Source organism: Macrosteles quadrilineatus, unplaced genomic scaffold (genome assembly GCF_028750875.1).
Source record: "Macrosteles quadrilineatus isolate MER2022 unplaced genomic scaffold, UCM_ALF_1.0 Scaffold_7__1_contigs__length_78375512, whole genome shotgun sequence".
NCBI lineage: Eukaryota > Metazoa > Arthropoda > Insecta > Hemiptera > Cicadellidae > Macrosteles > Macrosteles quadrilineatus.
The window spans coordinates 46610264-46631801 of record NW_026542600.1 but is presented as its reverse complement, the minus strand read 5'-3'; the positions used below and the strand labels follow the sequence as shown (position 1 = coordinate 46631801).

General features: G+C 33.4%; 1 protein-coding gene across 4 annotated transcripts in view; it reads left to right on the top strand.

Moving 5' to 3' along the window:
• LOC128997978 (latrophilin Cirl-like) overlaps positions 1-21538 on the top strand; it is a 171611-nt gene that overhangs the window by 132560 nt on the left and 17513 nt on the right. For all 4 annotated transcript variants that reach the window (XM_054423860.1, XM_054423858.1, XM_054423859.1 and 1 more), the window contains 10 exons: positions 5850-6042; positions 10722-10828; positions 12024-12287; positions 14919-15214; positions 16192-16519; positions 17004-17254; positions 17912-18039; positions 19079-19304; positions 19604-19769; positions 21297-21511. In XM_054423860.1, the coding sequence (XP_054279835.1) occupies positions 5850-6042; positions 10722-10828; positions 12024-12287; positions 14919-15214; positions 16192-16519; positions 17004-17254; positions 17912-18039; positions 19079-19304; positions 19604-19769; positions 21297-21511 (2174 nt within the window). The remainder of the gene's footprint in view (positions 1-5849; positions 6043-10721; positions 10829-12023; positions 12288-14918; positions 15215-16191; positions 16520-17003; positions 17255-17911; positions 18040-19078; positions 19305-19603; positions 19770-21296; positions 21512-21538) is intronic.

The window sequence follows — 21538 nt, the reverse complement described above, 5'->3', positions numbered from 1 at the left end:
AACTTTACACACAGTTGGTACAATATGTATGCAACATGTGTTAATGTCTAGCGTTGCGTTTAAAACTGTACACACAGTTGGTACTCAGTGTACATTGTGTATGCAACATGTTGTGTACATGCCTGGTGTGTTGTTTATAACGAGCAGTGTAGCTCCGCCATTGTGCTACCAGACTCTGCAATTAGTCAATCAAATCATCCTCTACCACAGCTTGATCCTTGTGATAATCCTACCATCGATTCTAATCAACCCCCCTCCCTTTGCTGTCTTTCTCTCTCTCTCTCTCTCTCTCTCTCTCTCTCTCTCTCTCTCTCTCTCTCTCTCTATCTCTCCCCCTCTCTCTCTCTCTTGCAGATTATCTTCTATTAACGATTCAATTAATTTTTGAAAAACTGTTAACTCCATATCATGCAGGCTTTGTGTGAACACATGTCGCTTAGTGCACCTGAATTGAGTAAGGTCAGATACATAAATTAATGTAAAATGTCCAACGTTATGCTTAACATGATGCACTTTATTTAGTTAGATTTTAGTTAGGTTGCAATATTGATAACACTACTTTATTCAAATAAATCAGCTATTTTCTTCTTTTGTATAAAAATAATGGTTTCATGACCATAATTTATACTTATAATACATTTCATGATACTCAGTTTGCTTGGAAAAATCTATTAGGTATTTATTTAAATGTTCTCTTTTTGATTAAATTATTTCGCAAATGAAAATTGCAGGTCAGGTTATTACCCAGAAATAGAGGAGTGATGTTTTTAGCGACGACGTATTTTGAATATCTTCTGAAGTGGGGCTTAAACAACTTGAGTGCCCTTGTCCATGTTTAAGTTATTTCTGGAATTCTGCTCAATTACTGTAACAGTTTTAGTATCCATTCGTATACCTTGGTTTATTTCTGTGAAATAATAACCCTTACGAATTCTATTGAAAGCTCAAACAATATAAATTCACATACGTTCCTTTTTAATTAATCGGAGTACAGCTTAAGTGTTTTCAGGTTTAAATTGTACAAGCTGGATGCATCTTGGAATAAAATTAATGACAAGTATGTTTGCTCAGGTGAAATATATTAATTTAACCCATCCTATACAATTGTTATGTTCCCTAAACCATATATGTGTATTTCACTTCGTAACTTATTGCAATATCTACATTCTGAGCATAATTATTGGTAAAATATTATGGTAAATAATTGTGTAAATTCAATTAAATTACCAATTTACAAAACTTTGAAACACCATTGATTGTTGGCTTGTAAATAACTAATAAACTATTAGGAAACTATATTAAATTGATCGAAGATTAAAATGTGTTTAGTAAGCATATTTTTTAAATTCCTAAAACTAAAAATTACAAATAATATATTTCACAAAGATTTTACGTTAAAATATATTTTTTACTTCAGTCACGGCTTACAAACTTTCTGAGGTGAATAATGTTGATTTGATACAAGACTGAAGTAACTTGTACAATAAACTATATTTGTCTAAGCAAGTTTCAAATAAGACCAAGTTTCAAATGAGATATCGGTAGAACCAGCATAGCTTGTAAGATACCAGCATCAAACTTAGGTTTATAGTAGGCCGACAATGTTCATAGTTTATAATCATCAATAAACCAGGGTATGAATTTGGCATGATATCATTTTAGCAATCGACCTGCATAAATAGATGACATAAAAATTAATTTTATTTTGATTTTTACTTCAAACTCTAGCGGAATTCCTCAACCAAAATGTGATGCTATGGTTGGTTTTCTGTGTTTTATACAATATCTTTTTTCAGTTAGTGGATTTTGTTGTTGTTGGGGAATTGCTAAAGAATGTCATATAGATTTTAAATTGTTTGTGCTTTTAAAAGTAGCCTAAACTAACTACACAGTAAAATTATTCCTTGTTTACCATGAATGTTTCCACCAAAGCAGAAAATGTTTACTTTAATTGGTTTATTCAATCATGAATGAGGAGGCTTTTATTGGAACTTGTATGGATCTGTAATTGTAGGTTATTCTTGGAAGATCAAAACATCTCGCAATTAGTTTCCCCTCTCCTGATACTTGTGTCTATTTTGAGTCTTTCATTCTTTCATTTCAAAGAGCCCTTAATTAATTGTTGATCTTTGAATTGCACATCGAATTTCGTTATAATTGTTATGTTGAGTATAGGTAGTATAATTAGACTCCACTTTTAACACGGATACTTTAACAATAGTCTGGTTGCCGGTAAAAAAACCTGGAAGTAAGGTCCACCCGAAGTTTTATGGTGTTTTCTGTTTCTTCAAGACCTACATAACTAAAATCTGCAAGGTGCCACTTTGTCACCCTTGAGCAAATTGAAATATTCAAGATGGCGGCCAAGATGGCTTAAAAACTGTATATTTGCTGTATCTTTCCCTATAGAAGGGACAGGATAATAATTTTTGTGTCTAATTTTATGTTTTAAGGGTCAGAGAATACCAATAATTGATTATCTTAGTAATAAAATACCCCCGCCACAGCAAACCTGCCGACTAAGCGAATTTCCAGTTGCCTGAATTGATTTTCAATTAAATGTATTTAATTAACATTAATTTGTATGAGTACTTAGGCTTGCTGCTACAGGGAGGGTAAAAAAGTGTTTTTTTTTTTTGTATAATAATAACTTAGTATAAAATAAATAAATTTACCAATTTTGATCAAAATATATCCTAATATATAAAATATAATCAAGAATAACATGTGAATTTTAAAATAACAATTATTTGTATTTTCTCCGTAACTAATAATGGTACAAAAACACTTTGATATACTAAATTATTTGTTCTTTTAAGCTCTTTAAGAAGGTTTGAAGAGAAATTGGAAAATTTTGCGTTTAGAGGGTCAAAAATTAGAAAAACAAATTTTTACCCCATAAAACCCCACGTAAAACCCCGTTCCCATGGTCCGATCATGCTGGTTCGGTTTACTAATCCTGTATATCTGCTGTATCTTTCCCTATAGAAGAGACAGGATAATCATTTTGTGCCTAGTTTGATGTTTTAATTAGAAAATTACCCAAAATAATAAATCAATATAAGTTTTTAATACATTTCCACATTAATTTGTTGCCAAGTTACCTTATCAACAATGTTTTCAAGTATTTACTTGACTTAAAACATTATATCTATGGTTTCTGAGGATAAGTGCTACATTCAAACAGAACACAGTCATCAAATCAGTTAACTTACAAGCAGTTCTCCTAATTGATGCTTGTGCTGTACTGGGGACAGTGCATTATCCTTCTTCAGGAAAAGTGAATGACTTTATCAACTGCTTTTTAAATTATAGTTTTCTTGAATTAAGAAAAAAACACTGTTCTTTAGGCTAGTCTAAATACGGTCCAACATCAAACTTAAGGTAAAAGAAATAAAATATATTTCTTCCCCATATATTCCAAAATATATGGGATTTTGTCAAAAAAGGTGTCAAGAATATTATACTAAAAACCAAGAAAATCCAAGTGGTGGAAAGCCGCCATTTTTGAAAAAACTTCCGCCATATTGGATTTATGTAAGCTTTTAGTAAAACATCAATTATTTGACAACTAATCGTCTTAACGATTTGCGGTTTGTCTTAAGAGATTCCTCTTCAAGTTTACTTTAAGATAATAATAACCTTATACCATTTCATTATTGATTTATTTAAAATAGACAGCTTTAAATTGAAACAATAGCAAATTTCGAAGATTTTTTTTGTAAAACCTTTAAATGTTTGCAAATACAAACTCAGGTGATAAGAACATTCATATTTTGTGGCTCTTAAAAGAATCTGAATACAATTTTCAATAATTATCAACCTCATATCAGTTTGTATATTGCTTTGAAGATATATTATGGGATATATTGTTATTAGTCTTCAACTTGGAACGCTAGTCGCGGGCTGCACCACTACATCTAGTTCGATTAAAATACACTTTGAGGTGGGAAAAATTGCTTTGAGAACATTTAAAACATATTTTGGAATCATACATTCATACATATAGGGCAATGTATAAAAAGATCTGACAAAATCCTAGCATGAGAACACTGAACACTGTTTTTCATAATATGTTGGTGCAGACAAGCCTTGTATGGTTTTTGCACCTATTGTATAATATGCATGAATTCATTATAGTTCAATAAATAAATTGATTGATTGATTGATTGAAAAAGTTGGGGTTTTGAAACATACCAAAATTCAATTTTTCATAATAGACAATTACATATATGTGTCCGTGAACACGATAACTTGAGTAATTTTTATACAATTTTGATGAAATTTGGTTTGAAGGTGTAAGGCAGGATAAACTTGAATGAGTTCGAGAACCAGCATGATCGGACCATGGGAACGGGGTTTTATGGAGTAAAAATTGTGTTTTCTAATTTTTGACCCTCTAAACGCAAAATTTTCCAATTTCTCTTCAAATCTTCTTAAAGAGCTTAAAAAAGCAAATAATTTAGTATATCAAAGTGTTTTTGTACCATTATTAGATACGGAGAAAATTTAAATAATTGTTATTTTAAAATTCCTATGTTATTCTTATGGGGAATATTGTAAAATGCTGTAGTCTGCTTGTTTATGGATATATTTTGATCAAACTTGGTAAATTTATTTATTTTATACTAAGTTATTAATATTTCACAAAAAAACACTTTTTACCCTCCCTGTAGCAGCAAGCCTAAGTACTCATAAAAAATAATGTTAATTAAATACATTTAATTGAAAATCAATTCAGGCAACTGGAAATTCGCTTAGTCGGCAGGTTTGCTGTGGCGGGGGTCTTTTTATTACTAAGATAATCAATTATTGGTATTCTCTGACCCTTAAAACATAAAATTAGACACAAAGATTATTATCCTGTCTCTTCTATAGGGAAAGATACAGCAAATATACAGATTTTAAGCCATCTTGGCCGCCATCTTGAATATTTCAATTTGCTCAAGGGTGACAAAGTGGCACCTTGCAGATTTTAGTTATGTAGGTCTTGAAGAAACAGAAAACACCATAAAACTTCGGGTGGACCTTACTTTCAGGTTTGGGTGAAAAATGCCTTTTGGCAACTAGACTACAAGTTTATTTTAATTCTATTACTTTTAAATTTTTCCTAAAACTTGGTTGCTTATTTGAATTTATTTCTTCGAATTTAATTTGACGTACCATTTTATAATATTTGCCTGTTTATTATTGTATGTTTAAGATTTTCAAAATTTGTTAGTCCCAAGTTTTGGCATTTTGACCGCACCAAACAAATATCAAGTTTATATAATATTAAAACTAAATAAAATGTATGAATAATAATAGTAATGCTCAAAAGGATCACACAATTTATTATCAAACAACTACAATATAGTTTTGTTTCAATATCTGAATCTTCAAAATGTATCATTATTTAATTATCAGCATTATCTTTTTCTTGATAATACCCTAAGACTACGGTTATTAATCAAAGACTGTCCCTGAACATTGAACAAATAGAATAGTCTGGCACATTATGTGCTTAATGTCACTGGGCTTGTGAAGATGGAAACCTAATTTAAGGGTTACAAAATAGTCATATACTGTAACTGAAAATGTTGGAGTAAAAGCGACATATTTTAGAGTATTCATGCACTGGAAGGTTTAGTGGTGTTCTCTGTACTACAGTACATGATTTGTTTTCTGACAATTATTGATATTACCAATACGACTTTTGTTTCCTTTAGAGGTTGTTTCTTTTCCTCGTGAACTTCAGTAAGAGTTGCTGGTGGTGTTTTAACTTATTTTGAATGTCTCAAAGCCCTGTCTTTGCATCTCTTGATTTGTAAACTAAATTGAGTGACTACAATAAGTAATTTTTGTTTCAGAACAACACCGGTACGACACAGCCTACGCATGTGAAGGGAAAACGCTCAAGATCGAATGCAAAGACGGAGAACTCATCCATTTGATAAGAGCCAACTACGGAAGGTTTTCCATCACCATCTGCAACGATCATGGAAACACAGAATGGAGTGTCAACTGCATGTCACCAAAGTCTCTCAGAGTGCTCCATAGCAAGTAAGTGTCCAAGTTCTGCTACTGTATAAGTATATAGGTACTATGATCAACAGTAGGGTCTCGATCGTCTAACCTAAAATGGTCGAGGCAACGTCGAATAACTGAAATGGTCTGATAACGTGGAAACTTACAAACAATTCTTTTATCATAAATCTTTAAATTCATTAAGTTTCTTTGTTGTAAAACCAACATTTTGCCCTTTTGAAGTCATCCTCACAAACAAAATCACAAGTAACCGACGAAGCAAAAACGCTATAGTGTACAGTCCAAAAGGATATAGCATCAGATTACATCATACTTGATCTTCCACAGCGATTGGATTGAATGGCCAATCAACCAAAGGTCGAAAAACCAAACTATTCACCCATAGCCATAGAAAAATAAGGTACAGAGGAAACATTCAATGTTACACTTAAGTGGTGTCTAGCACTAGTCGCTGGTGTCTAAGGCAAAGTCCAACACCACCCTTATCGCCCTCATGTACTGCAATGCTCATGGTGGAGGAAGATCCTGTGCAATAGGAATTTCTACACAGTGCTCGCAGGTCAGGGTCTTCCTTGCTCGTCACAAGTATATTTCTATCACAACATACTAGAGCTGAAAGAGCAGGATCGTCCCATTAGAAAGTTTCCTCTGTGCGGTAGCAGAGTTTAAATCTAGTGTTAGGGTGGCTTAGAATCAGTGGCTTGAATCAGGGCTTTTGTCATTGAGGATGGAGTTCAAACTCTGGCAATCGCTAATGGCTTTTATAGTCTGTATGATGGAACCTGTCCGCTTACCCTCCCTTTAACTGGGGAATGGCCAATGGTTTAAATCCCAGGTCAGTCCCAGGTATACAAAGTGTCAGGATACAGCTTCCATCAAACAGACTATAGCTATATTAATGTGGTTGTCCAGGGGATTGGATCCTGTCTGAAGCTTTACGTATACCTCAATCAACATCAAAATAGCTCTCGGGGAGAACAGAAATCACAGTGATAGATATATTTATTTAGAAAAACCAATATTATAATTAAATTATATCGAGTAGTCAGCCACTACTGTACTACTATTAAAGTGCAACTAAAACTGTACTGGAGGTTAAATCATAGTACTGATACTGCAGTACAGTAAATTGTTGGTAAATATAGTATGCCTTTGAAATCATGTAAGCTTTCAATGGACTAACAAACACTTAGGGTTGTTATATGTCAAGATGGCCACTGGTTTTTATTTTCATATTCTGGAAAGGGTATTAGGTTATTAAGATGTCCCGTATTTAAAAAAAACTAGTAAAATAAAACTTTAGGCCTACAAAAAGCTTGTAGATAAACTAAATAAACAAAAATTATAAAATGTAATCTTTCTTTGGTTAGAAGAATAAATAATAAATATTGTATCATTTGTGGCCAAATAAAGTTAGATTTTATAATTAGCTCCCCGTTAGAATGTTCTCCCCTGGACGGGCTTTATGCTAAGCAAAAATATGGCAACTTTAGTTTCGCATAAACTAAAAGAAAAGTTCAAAGTGGCAAAACTTTCTGTACAAACATTTAGAATCAATGCAAGCATTTTGTGTGCCTAGTTCAATGGTCTGTCATTATAGTACATATAAATAATGACAACATAATGTAATTCTTTGACTAAAGGAATGTAGTGTTTCTATGACAATTCTCAGAAAGCATAGCATTACTTTTGAAAATAAACGTTAACTAACAACCATTTGTCTTGATTAAATTGAAATTAATTGTTATAAGGGTTGGTTTAATGAGGGAACAACCAGAGAAGATAGATCTTAATTGAGAAATAGACCACCAACAGTGCTTACTAGCCTAGGACAGTGGGGAACGTTGTTGTACAGAAAATTTTGTATTGAAAAGGAAATCTGTTTGTGGTTTACAACGTTTCTATTGTAATTGAGTACGTTTCTGACAACAAATAATTTAACTACTAAAACTAAAGCAAATTCTTTGAAGCCTATCATTCTTTATGAACATTATTCAGTTTATACTTAGATTATTACAGATTTTTTATGAATCAAATAATTTCTTTTCTTAATTGTTTTTCTGAAATTTTACCACAGGCACAATCTAGAATATGAGAGTGTTTCCCATAAATTTACCATAAAAATAGTTTTTTTTGTGTTTCAAATTAATATTTATATAAAAAATACCCATATGGTAACAGTTTTACTTTATTTAATGTTATAGTATTATTATTACGTTCTACTTTATAACCACATAGTATATATGGACTGTAAAATATCCAGATATTTGTCTAGAATCTCACATAACGTGAAAATGATTTATACATTTTCACTGTTACGTTAGAACAAAGGAATTAATTGTTGAACATACATAAAAAATATGAATATTAGCCTTGTAAGGAAAGATAAGGTAAATAGAACACAACATGAATATTACATGTTTGTGGTGCAGCTAAAACTAACTACTTCTACTATGTATTTTCTCAGTACAGATGGAAGAAGATAGAGGTGATTTCTTATCTTATTTTCAGACAGCTTTAAAACCTAGCAACTTATCCTTGGTCAGACAGCCTTTGTTCCTTTGCCTTGAGCTCAGTAAAGGACATTTCAGAAAACTATTAACAAACCCATATCTACCATGTCACATACCGTATATTGAATTTGATAGGTAAATTTGGTTAATTAATTAGAAGAGATATTTTAATTTATGAAATCAATAACTTGTTATGTAATTTATAAGATTTTTTTAAAATTAGGTGTACACGTAATAGGGGCTGCTTATGTATTAAATCATAGTTGTAAATAAAGCACAACTAAGCACCCTGAAATAATAATTTTTAATATTTTTTTAAATATAATTTTTATTTTTTTATATTTTTTTGTTATTTTATATTGGCTATATATATTTTTTTTTGTAAAAAATATATAATAATTATTTCAGGGTGCTCAGTTGTGCTTTATTTCCTACTATAGTTCAAGTTATAAGTAATATAATCTGGAAAATCTAAGGTTAAAAAAAACTTTTACAATTAATTATTAGAATTTAATATGTGCCAGGAATTCTTTTTATAGATATGATATTAGTTTGCTATAGTAGGTTATTTAGTTTTTTCTTACTGAATGAAATATTACAAAAACATTAGGACATAAGGCTGGGAATCTAGCTGATGAAAGAAAACCCTACATGTTATGCTGTAATGTTAACAAAATTTAAAACAGCTGTTTACATTTAATACAATTTTGTTTTAATTGCAGCAGATTTTCAAACCTAAATAAACAAAGTCAAAAAGAGTACATTTTAAAGTATATTAGACTCATTATTTTTTTGGAATTTCCAAAAATGTTGTATAAAATAGGAAACATAATAATTGGTTAATAACTTGTGGATTATTTTAAAATTTTAACACCCTTAATTTTATTACACATGCATCACATGTGATCAATTTAATTTCCAAATTCCTGTTATCTAAATTATTTGTATTATTGTGTTTTAAACAAATTCCTTAGGTGTAGCTTTTTTTCTGAAATTTGGATAAAAACAAAGGATTATTAAAAACATCCACGCGTGAACCCACAGAAAGATTACTCTGTGTGGGTGTGTAAATCTGCTCATTATCTTGAAGCTTCTGATCCTCTTTGTTAGAGGGAAGAAAATGTCGGATTGAAACTGTTGTTTCTTGCCCATCTGGATAACGAATATAAGCCAATTCTGTCTGTTGCTAGGGTATTGCTTTCTTTACCAAATGGTCACTTTTACAGTAATGGAGTCAGTTAATAAAACCCTGTTTGGTTTAGAGTAGGGATGGAGTTACAAATCATTTATAGGTTGCTTGAGTCATGAAGTTAGATAATATAAATATTTTGCTGATATTTACGATGAAGTTTTTAATAAGGAAAAGTTGAACATGACAAATCACACAAGGTTTTTCTATACCTTAAACTAAAATTTGAAATTTGTGTTTACAAATCTTTTTCACTTTGATTCGTGCCATCTCAACTTAACATACCATAGATGATACCGAATTGTGCCAGGAATAGTTATTGACTGGGATGGATTATCTTCTCATGGTCGTTTGGCAAACTGACAAAAGAAAGAGTTGAACTCATTTGTTTTCTTATTTGCCTGTGGATCATTTGTCAGGCTTCCATTGATATTCAGAGTGATTGGCTTAGGCATTTCGCTATTTTTCATGTTATGTTTCCTTCTGTTTTCGAATCATTTTCTGACTAAAAATATCTGTTTGGTGGTATTATTTAGTTTGATTCCTTCTTTTCTTTATAACTTTGAAAAATACTGTAAATTCCTCTTCATTAGTTGTTCAAGTATATTTTTATTTATTCTCAAAAATCATGGGGGTTATCCAGTCATTTTAATTTGATTTGTGTTGAATTATCTAGAATGTTCAAGGAACATCAAAATGGTAAATTAATACCATTAATAAATTAATGGTAAAAATACTATATTTCTGAAATTATATTTTTCTTTAAACATTATACTAATTAAGAAGTCTTGCTTTATAATCTTTGCAATCGTAAAAGATTACAAAGATCTTGAGCATTCCAAATAGATCTATACGGAAAGATGTTTTTGTTGTTTGTACCTTAAGTATATTTAATGTTAATGTTAATAAACAATTATATTTAATTTGTACATTTGTGTATGCTATTTATTTTATTGATTGGTTGTGAGTTACATGTTGTAATGTTTGTGTAGGTGCACCCAACACCAGAACTGCAGTATACAGGCTAGCACTAGTCTGTTTGCGGACCCTTGCCCAGGAACACTCAAATACCTGGAAGCTCACTACCAATGTGTACCAGGTATGTACTCTGGTTGTCTATATCGTTACATAGTGTTTCTCTTTTGTTATCCTCTAGTAACAATCATTAGCCTACTTGCATCAATACAAGTGAATATGATTGGTTACCTAAAATTAAAAATGGAGGCACGATTCTAAATCTTATTTTACTCGTAGGTTTTAGGTTTCTTAACGTAGTTTCAAAACAATCTTTTTAAAGACAACATCTTTAACATTACGTACATGACGTTACCATCTAGTTAAATTAAACCAATTAGAAAACCTGTAGTAGACTTATACATTGCAGAAATGTCCAGTAACAGTACATCTAATGGAAATAGAACAAAAATTGGTTTTCAAGTTAGTTGATAAAACTAGCAACTTTTTTGTTGTTATAAAATATGCTGATTAACTGGGGTAGACGATTAAAGCTCAAATGGAAAAATGGGCTTTACATGAATCCTACTATTGTTAAACAAGTGGATACAGCTTGCTTACTAACCAGAAGGTAGCTGGTTGAAGCCCAAGAGAAGAAAGCTTTTTGGGGGTTTGAAAAATCCTACTGTCGTAGATTTTTAGGAATTCGCTCTGTAGATTTTTTTTTTAATTAAAAAAGTAAATATTTGAATGCACTATTTACAGACTTTGTTACAATGTAAGTAAGGTTCTATAATGATAGTTAATGTAACCATTTGCTGTGGTTTACAAGTTTTCATTTCAGTTGGGCTTAATTGAAATGCCGGTTTATTTGACAGAAATCAGTAATTTATCTGTCAGTGGCTTAGTTCAACTATGTTAATTTATTATTTTTTAACTTGCTACTTCTTAACATCAGAATGAAATGTCTAGTCTTCGTCAAAGTTTATTCTCAATGGTCATGGAAAAAACAGCCACTTAGCACTTGTCTTTCATTCATAATAGTTTGAATAAGACTAAAATCATTGCCATTTTAAAATATTGATGCAGTGATATAAAATACCATGTGAGGGAGCGAGCTGGTCTAGTGGTTGAGTGTGTATTCAGTCTTCAAGGTCCTGGGCTCAATTCCTGCCAATCACCAATGGGTTTTATCGTTTTATGTGATAATGCTGCGACACTCTTAGATCTAGCCTGAGGTAATGCGTGAAACGGATCCAGAGTCTACGGTCCTAGGATGAGGAGGGGAGCAAAATAAAGGTATCGGGAACACTAGTTATATATTGTAACTGATGTTGCAGCCGCGATGACGACCACCACCACACGCCCCAGTCCGCCCTGGCTCATGACTTCTCAGCCGAGTGTGTGGAGCACCGCCAAGCCTGTGACAGTAAGGCCAGGGCCACCCCCACCGCCTCCCATAGTACAGTTCTCTCCTCCCACATCTACTAGGCCTCCATCTCCGCCTGCCCCGCCTCTGGACCTGGACTCTGATGAGGCTGACGAGACCACCACTCCTCCTCCGACTACAGTCACCTCTTCCTCTACTCTACCCTCCACTACTGGTGAGTTACTTATATTGTATATCCCTCAACTTCCCGTCACCATGGACGTGCTAGCTGGTCTGTTATATTAGTCACAGGGCAAGCCACTACAGCCTGTCTAAACCATCCCAAGACGCTACCACTGGCTGATTCAATGTTAGCCTATACTCATACTCTATTCTATTCATCTTACAGTATAGAAGTAGTATTGTATCCATAATCACTATATGTATTTCAAATCGCAGTTTCAGTGACACTATCTGTTCCAAAAACCTCAGCCCTTGCAAAATGGTCCCTGACTTTTTGCTTTCAATGATTTTTGTTATTATTGTAACTTCAACCTTACAGAACTTATAATTCAAACATTAATCAATCATCAATAAACTTATACATATTTCACCACGTTCTTTAGTTACATAAGTGTTGAGATTTAGTGTAAGAAGACTCTGATGATTTCACCAGGTAGTGAAATACTTATAGGCCTATAACCTCAATCAAGAACAAAGGCGACCTTAAAGATACATATTGATTAATATTGCTCTTAAAACTTAGTCTACGAATAATTTATTGAATTATTAACTCAAAATATCAATCTGTAAAAAACAATAGGTTACATAAATAAATGAAATGTTCCCTAGCCCCTTATGAGGGTCATGAGGACAGTTGGCCCGACTTGTATGGCAATAAGATAATGTTTTCAGTAATGTCAACAGCAGGACTATCTCCAATAAGACCTTTTATGCAAATGTGGAATGTAACACAGGTTAAAATTCAATTAGCCTTCAGATAAGTTATCTGATCCATAAAAAACTGTTAATATCGATGTTAATATTATTAGGTAGTAAAAAGATACAAGTTTCTGTATGCAGCAGGTTTTATTGTTATGAAGTAGAACCCCTCAGGCATCCATCAGGTGTTTCTGGACTCACTTTGTAAGGCTGGTTCTCTGAATCCTTAAAAGGTGTTCTTGATGGCCTTTCTCTCACTATCCCTCTTTTTCCAGTGTTGTGATGTGAAGGTATTAACAAACCACTTTTTGACTTATTTATCTATAGACAGGCTCTACAAAATTTGGTCGCATCTTCTTTAAATGAGATTTTGCCCATTGCCTTTTTCACAGTTGGTTGGTTTATCTCGCCTAAGCTCGGGTTCGGCCCTAAGTAGCCAAATATGTAAATTACAACCAACCAACTGTATATAAAACACCCAAGAATTCTACTATTGTGGTGATAACTTCCGTTTCAAAATTGCTGGAGGTTCTGATTTTCTAAAGCTTCTATTTTTATTAGTATTCAAGAAGTGGACTTTGCAGCAACGTGATATAATTTTGAGCAATTAAAAATATGAATCTAAAATCACTGCCAAACGTTTTCCTGTTCATAGTTCAAAATCTGAAACTTGAATCATAAACGATATCCCAGCAAACTCTCGATTCAAATTAGTATAGACATTTCTGTTACTCAAGGTAAAAGGTGAACAAAAGCAATGAAGACTTTCAATTTGAAAGAGTCTGTTGACTAAACCAAAATGAGCTTCAATTTCAGTTAATGATGCCGCTTTCCAATTTGTACTTTTATATAGGATAAGTATTATATTACCTATCAGCTAGCTTCTAGGGGAGTACATACCTTTTTATAACTGTAAAGTTACACATTTGCATTTTAAATAACAGGTGGAAATAAATATAACCTAACTTTTTATTATACTTGTTCAAAAAAATGTATGTGAATCCGACAAGTTTTTTAAAAATGTAAGACTATGTAAAAAAATCCCAATACGTGCCTTTGAAACACGCTCTTTAAAATTATTAAATATACTCACAATATTGCAACTTCACAAGCAAGTAACTCATAAAACTTGTTGTAAAGTTGAACATCAAACATGATATACTGTGTCAGACATGTTAAGAGAGCTTAGATTTCATTAGTCTGAATCTGACATTGGCTGAATCACCACATCAAAGTTATAACCAGCTGGGCTAAACTAGACTAACACGGATTGAATTATAGCAGTAGCCTCAGTTGCAACGGACTCTTCAATTAGTCCACATTTCTGCACTGATCAAATACTATTTTGCCCTATAGAACCACTAAAGGAATTAGATTTGTCTATGCTTTGTGCTATTTTAGCCTGGTCATAAGCAAATTATAATGGGGTTATTGTAAATCTCTTTCATTGCTTAGAAAATATGTCCAGGAACATTTTATTTGTGATTTTTATATAAAGTTTTTGAGGCAAAATAATTAACTGTGTTATTTTTGTCACATAAGGATAAAACTATTGAAGATTAAACCAATACAAACCTAAAACATCTATGAAATGTTTTTGTAGTTTTATATATTTAAAAACAGATTGTCTTTCTACATCACAGTAAAATGGGTTAGTTGTTGCCAACACTTAGCATTATTTCATTAGTATTTGGTGCATTAAATTTGTTTATACTCTAAAAGTATAAAACACTGTAAAAGTAAGCATTGACGTATTCAGTTAAGTTTTTAATTTTTGTATATAATATAAATGTTACATTTATTTATCTATTATTTTTTATAGTTACATAGTTACCTTTTAGGATATGCGACCAAGGTTAAGAGAGGAAATACTGTATGAGGAACCACTAGAATCTTTCTTGCTGACGGTGATGTTTCTTTACAGGAGAAGTGTACACTGGGGAGAAGGTGCTACGAGGAGAGCTTTGTTCTCCTACATCTGCGAGGGGACTGTACTGGAACTGGACCCAGGTGGGAGACCTGAGTGCCCAGCCATGCCCGGGGGGTGCCACAGGGTTGGCTAGGTGGAGGTGTGTTCCGGGTCCAGACCCAGCCAGTGACCCACACAGACACCCGGCCAGTCCAGACCTTAGCGAGTGTCGTAGTGTGTGGCTCACCACTCTAGACAGCCGCATTACTGAGGGTGACACCATTATCAGCATAGCCAACGACCTCTGCTCCGTAAGTATTACTCAATGGTTTTTGTGGACATTTTCCATCACAAGTTAAAAACCACTACGTTTCGGGATCTGAAATCTGGTCTTTTTGCGTGAGAGAGTAAAACAGAATCAGATTAGTTTACAAATCCAATCAAAGCTGGTAAACGAAAAACAAAAACCCCTTAGAGAACTTACAGTAGTCAAAATGAAAAAAAATCCTGAAAGAAAACAATAAGTACAATTAAAGGATAAGAGCACACAATGGTGGTGGCTCCAACTACGTAGACTTTGTTTGCTACTAATCGTGCTGGTAAATGTTTGCAATAATCCTCTAAATAACATGAACTCACTATCACCAAAAATTAACTTGAAACCAATAAGTATTACTTAAAATATACCTCGCAGTTCTCAGAACAGCAGAATGAGCACTCTTGGAATCTAAGATCCTAGCTGAGCTACATATGCTCTAGTTATGATATCTTTTGACAATGTAGCCTACCCACTTCCACTTGTAGACAAGACACTAATGTAAATCTGTGTGGTATTAGTTAAGTTTCTACTTCTTATCCATGCATTGTTTTATTATCTTGTTGATGACATATCAGTTGGTATTTGTGTTTACGAGACCACTGTGAAAATAAAAGATATTATTTTTAAACCAACAGAGATAATACCGTAAACATTTTGTTTTTGTTCTGTATTATGCATATGAAAAATTTGAACTTGCATATGACTTTAAATGTTAGGGGTTTCCCTTGATCAATTCTCACACTGACTTTAATGCATTCAGTTATAGAGATATAGAAATTGGCAAGAATTTGGTCTCAAACCACCTTTTTAACATCATAGTTTATTTCAAAAACATCGTTTATATGAAAAAATATTTAACAACAGTGGATATGATTTAACAACAATCTTCGTGAGAGGTGAAACTCTGTCTATGATGATTTACAACCTGTGTCACTGTTCCTAGATTTATATTTACAACCATTGTTACAGGTAACGGAGAGCAAAACTCTGTACGGAGGGGATATGATGACAACCACCAAGATTATAAAGAAGATGGCAGAGAAGATGTCAATAGACATCCAAACGTTCCCGGATCCTAGACAGAGAGAGGCGATCGTGACTGAGCTTCTACATGGAGTAGTCAAGACCAGCAGTAACTTGCTGGACAGTTCACAGTTAGCTTCCTGGCGAGATCTTACCCACAAGGAGCAGATGATGGTCGCTACTTCATTGCTCGTAGGGCTTGAGGAGAACTCATTCCTCCTAGCTGACACCGTGATTCGGGAAAAGACTGTTACCCATGGAGTCAAAAATATACGTGAGTATTTGTCAGGAGTGGAAACTTGGAAACATGTAGTATTATTTAGTTGTCTACAACTAAAGTTTTTAACTCCACATTGGGTAAAAAAAGTTAACCTTCAGGTCTTAAGCCAAAATCAGGTTTCTTTGAAAAGTATTGATGTTTTAAAATCAATTGTAGGATTTATACCATATTGTACATTATCTTGAAGCGTCCCCTATGGACACGGTGAAATTGTGAACATCTTCCTTATCGTAGATTTTTTATTTAGCCGTCATGGAATAAAAAAATATATTTATTACCCAACTGACCCATTAACCCCTTGAATACCACCAATATTTAATTATTAGATCCACCAAAGTTGTGACAATCAGAATCTGGAAAGTGAGTAATGAATTACTTATCCAAACTAACCAAATAGTGTATTGACAACAGAGGTATGCAACCTATGGATTAGGAATGTTTAACCTTCCAATTGTAAAGCACTTCTTCAATGTTGCAGTACTGAGTGTAAGAGTGGTAGAGCTTCGAAATGTTGGTGCTGAAGTATTCCCCGCCCCTGGCTCCCTTGAAGGGTTGGGGGCGGGAGGAGGCAGCTCCGTCCCCGGAGGAAACTGGATCCGTTTGGAGAGAGAAGCTCTCATGGAGAACAGCGAAGGAGGTCTAGTGCGTCTGGTGTTTGTGGCGTTTGATAGACTAGAGGAGATTCTACAACTGGAGTCAGCCAATGCCACAAGGCTCATCAACAGCAAGGTAATGTTCATAGATGAAATGAAACATTATTCTCGCCACACTACTTTGTTTTAATAGACATTCCACATATGAATTTAGTCCGGAAAACAGCTGCTTGCCGCCTTTTTTATTAAATGGGACTTCAGTACATACTTACTGTATTGTAATGAATTTTTACCGGACACCAGCTGATTTAGATTGTCAAAAAGTATGTTTTTGTAAATAACTTAAATAAATACTTATACTTGCTGAAAGATGCTGTTGAGTAAATTAATTGTGGTCTATTGTAGCAGGTATTTGGTGTAAATGCATGGGAAGATTTTTTTTATTAACCTATGGTGGTGTTCCAGTGTGAACCTAGTGTATAGGACCAGTTAGAGACCCCTATCACTTACACAGCTTTAAAAAAGTATACAAATATATTAGACTTACACGTTTTGAGTGTTTTGACTTTTTATCATGTAATTTATTGTAGTCTTGTCAGAATAAAAAAACTGCAAATTTGTATACACCTCGTGTGATTATTTTAATTTAATAAGTACTTAAAAATTGGTAGTTAGATACCTCAGTGTAATAAAAACTATTGTAATTTTTAATTTTTATGACATATATGTAGACTATTTACTAAACGTAGGATGTTTAGCAGGAACAGATTTAAACCACTATCTTTGTTTACAGGTGATATCAGCCAGTTTAGGTAAGGGACGTCACATTCAACTATCAGACCCAGTCACCGTATGTCTCAGGCATATTCGCATTGAGAACGTCACCAATCCTACATGTGTGTTCTGGGACTACACGACGAGGTAAAGAATCTTCAGATGCGCACCTTAGCAACTGATCACATCTTGTGCACTTAAATATTGTTATTGTCATGAGAAACACTTTTCCTATGCTCAAAAAATTACAAAATATTCATTAAAAAGAAATAAATATCAAACAATTTACTATTTCAAGAATTGTACTTTAATGTAATTAATCTCACTAACATTTTGTGCAAGTGGTTTTTACTATGTAGTTTAGCTGTCTTATCTACTTTTTGAGTGAACATGAACATACAAAACATGATGGTATACTGGATGGTCAGTAAAATTGTATTATTAAAACATACTAATTAATCCTGTACCATACAATTTAATTAATACAGTATCCCTTTGCTTAACCTGTACTTATGTAATATAACATTGTAAATACTTGATTTCTCTTTGCAAGTTTACAAGATACAAGCAGACTTTTTACACACAGCTCGTAAACAAGCCCAGTGTACTCGCTTGATGACTACTATTAAAAATATGTCCAAAATGTTCACTCTCTCAGTAACTTTCCATGCCACTCACCGGATTTTGAAAGAACTAAATCATAAAACTATCCGAGTCTCCCAGGTGTACTCATAGTTGCTTGTGAAAAAGCGACATGTTTTTGGAGGATTTTGTTAAAAGCCAAAGATGTATGTACTTGCCAACAAGCGTGCTTATTACTCACAAGCTTGTAATCTAACCCTCTGCACAGAAAAGTAAGGTTTGCAGTAAGGTGTGTACGGGACAATCGTGCGTTTTCAGTTCTAGTATCTTATGCCAGAAATATACTTTTGACGAGCAAGGAAGAGCCCAAGTGGCAAGGACTGTGCAGAAATTCCTTCCTATGTCACAGGGTCTTCATCTACCGTGAGCACTGTAGTACATGAGGATGGGGGAATGGAGTTTGATACTTTGTCCTTGTCACCAGCGAATAGTGACACCACTTAAGTGTCATTGAATGTTTCCTCTGTACCTTACTTCTCTGTGTCCAGTGTAATAGAGTATTAACATAACTTTTGTGATCTCTAATCACCACAACAATTTGCAGTTCATGGTCAGAGGAAGGTTGCCGAGTCGAGTCCACCAACTTGACTCATACAATCTGCAAGTGCGACCATCTCACCAACTTCGCCATCTTGATGGACGTCCAAGCAACTTATCTGCCTCCTTCTCACACACTTGCACTTCAAGTCATCACCTACATAGGGTGTATCATCTCCGTCGTCTGCCTCATTTTGGCTATTATTACTTTTCAACTCTTCCGGGGCCTAAAGGTACGTCTGCTGCCTATTATACATAATTTGGATTTTAATATGCTTTGATACATTTGATTATAGTTCAAAGTACTCAAAGTGCTTTGATTTCCTAAGGAATTTCAGTGTCGTTATTAACAACTGTGATCATCCACAATTCTAAATAGCTTTAAAAACTAAGTTGATTCACATTCTAACAGAACATTTAGGAAAAACACATTATCTCTCAACTTGGGTTGTGTAAGAAATAAGAATGATTACTGCTATTGTTGAATAAAAAAGAAAAGTAGAGCAGTCACTAACCTCACTTTCTGGTTCAGTCTGATAGAACGACAATCCACAAGCACCTGTGTGGGTGCCTACTTGTGGCGGAAGTACTGTTTCTGGCTGGGATCGGCCAAACAGACCAAGCCATAGTTTGTGGCGTCATCGCAGGCCTACTACATTTCTTCTTCCTCTGTGCTTTTGCCTGGATGTTTCTTGAAGGTGAGTACTCTAACACACATACATTATGGACATTTAGTACTCTTTTATGCATGTATTCTCTCGCTCCATAAATATGCCACGACATATGACAATAATTCTTTTACATAATAAGTTTTTCTGTGCTCATGACATACTCATTTCAACCAATGCAGTTTGATACGAACATAATGTTTCCACAAACTTAATGTTTCCTTTACAGCATAAAATCACTTACATAAAAAGTGTCTACCTAACTTGAATATACAGGGTTAGGAAAAAGTGTGAATTCTTTCTCTTATCTTTTAACAGGCTACAACGAACAAACTTATTTCAGCATCACTTTAGGTGTGTAATGAATAGAAAGAAACCCTTTGTCAGTGTTCCAATTTTGCCTAGAACCTTTTTTTTTTTTTTTGGTGATACAATGTTTCAAAAATCGTTAACTGAAAAACCACTTGAGTGACCCTAGATTTTAAAGGTATTTCTAAAAGAACAGACAAGTTTGAGTTTTTGGGCAATATACAACGCTTTCTATTTCAGTTTGAATTTTGAAACCCATTTTAATCTCAGTGAATATTTATGCTTGATTTTTAGAAATAACATATCAGGCTTCACATTTTACATTTTTTTAAATAATTCAAAATAGAAAATTTAAATTTTTACTTAAGCTTAACATCGTCTTATTTGTAGTTTCAATTCACAGATTTAAAAACAAAAAAATATCCTTTGAAGAAAATACCTGATTATTAATCACTAAAATAACAAAAACGATTTTTGTTGTTCAGTATCCAAAATTATGTTTTCATGTGTAAAATTGGCTAGTCAAAACACCTAAATGGTTGTTGAAAATAATTTCTTGTGTTTGTAGCAGTTTAACTATCGGTGTCAGAAATTATTCATGAGCTGGGAAACACGAAAAGGCAATTACATTGGAAATAAACTTCTTGAGTACTGCAGTTAGTGTAGTTCTCACATGCACAAGTTGCTATAATCTTTCTAAGTGCCATAATTATAGAATTATTATTCTTTGGCTCAATATGAGAGTTACCATAAATAAGAATTCCTATTTTATCGTTTTTAGATATAGATATGTTTTAAAGGGAGTTTTCATGATAACTTGTTCAAACTATTTTTATTGTTTACAGTTATTGATCATTAAATTAATATCTTTGGATACTTTGTTAAAACTCTCTATTCAGCCTTAAATTGGTGTATCAAAATAAAATGTGCACATGAATAACATGAATAAGAAAATTTATTTTAATTTAGCACATTAATCATGCAATTACCATGATGCAAATCTTTCAAATGTCGTTAAGTCAACTTTTATTGTGAATAAGTAAATTGTTTCGTACTCAAAATGTTTTATCGAATAAAAAAGAAAACATTAAGAAAATTGTAGTAATTACAGTTTATGTGCTACAGTTAAATAATTTATCACAAAACAAAACTAATCTTAGAGCTCTTTTTCTCTACGGTAAGTCTTCCAAGACTTGTCTAACCTAATGTTTGAGGTAGAGATTTTTCAGTTGTGATATTTCATTGCAGGTTTTCAGCTGTATGTGATGCTCATTGAGGTGTTTGAGGCCGAGAAGTCGAGACTAAGGTGGTACTACATGTTCGCCTATGGCGCTCCCACTCTCATAGTTGCTGTCTCCTGCTTCATTGACCACAAGAGCTACGGAACTGATCGATATTGTTGGCTCCGAGCTGACAACTTCTTTATATTCAGTTTTGTCGGGCCAGTTATTCTTGTGATACTTGTAAGTACCTTGTGTGAATTCCTGTGT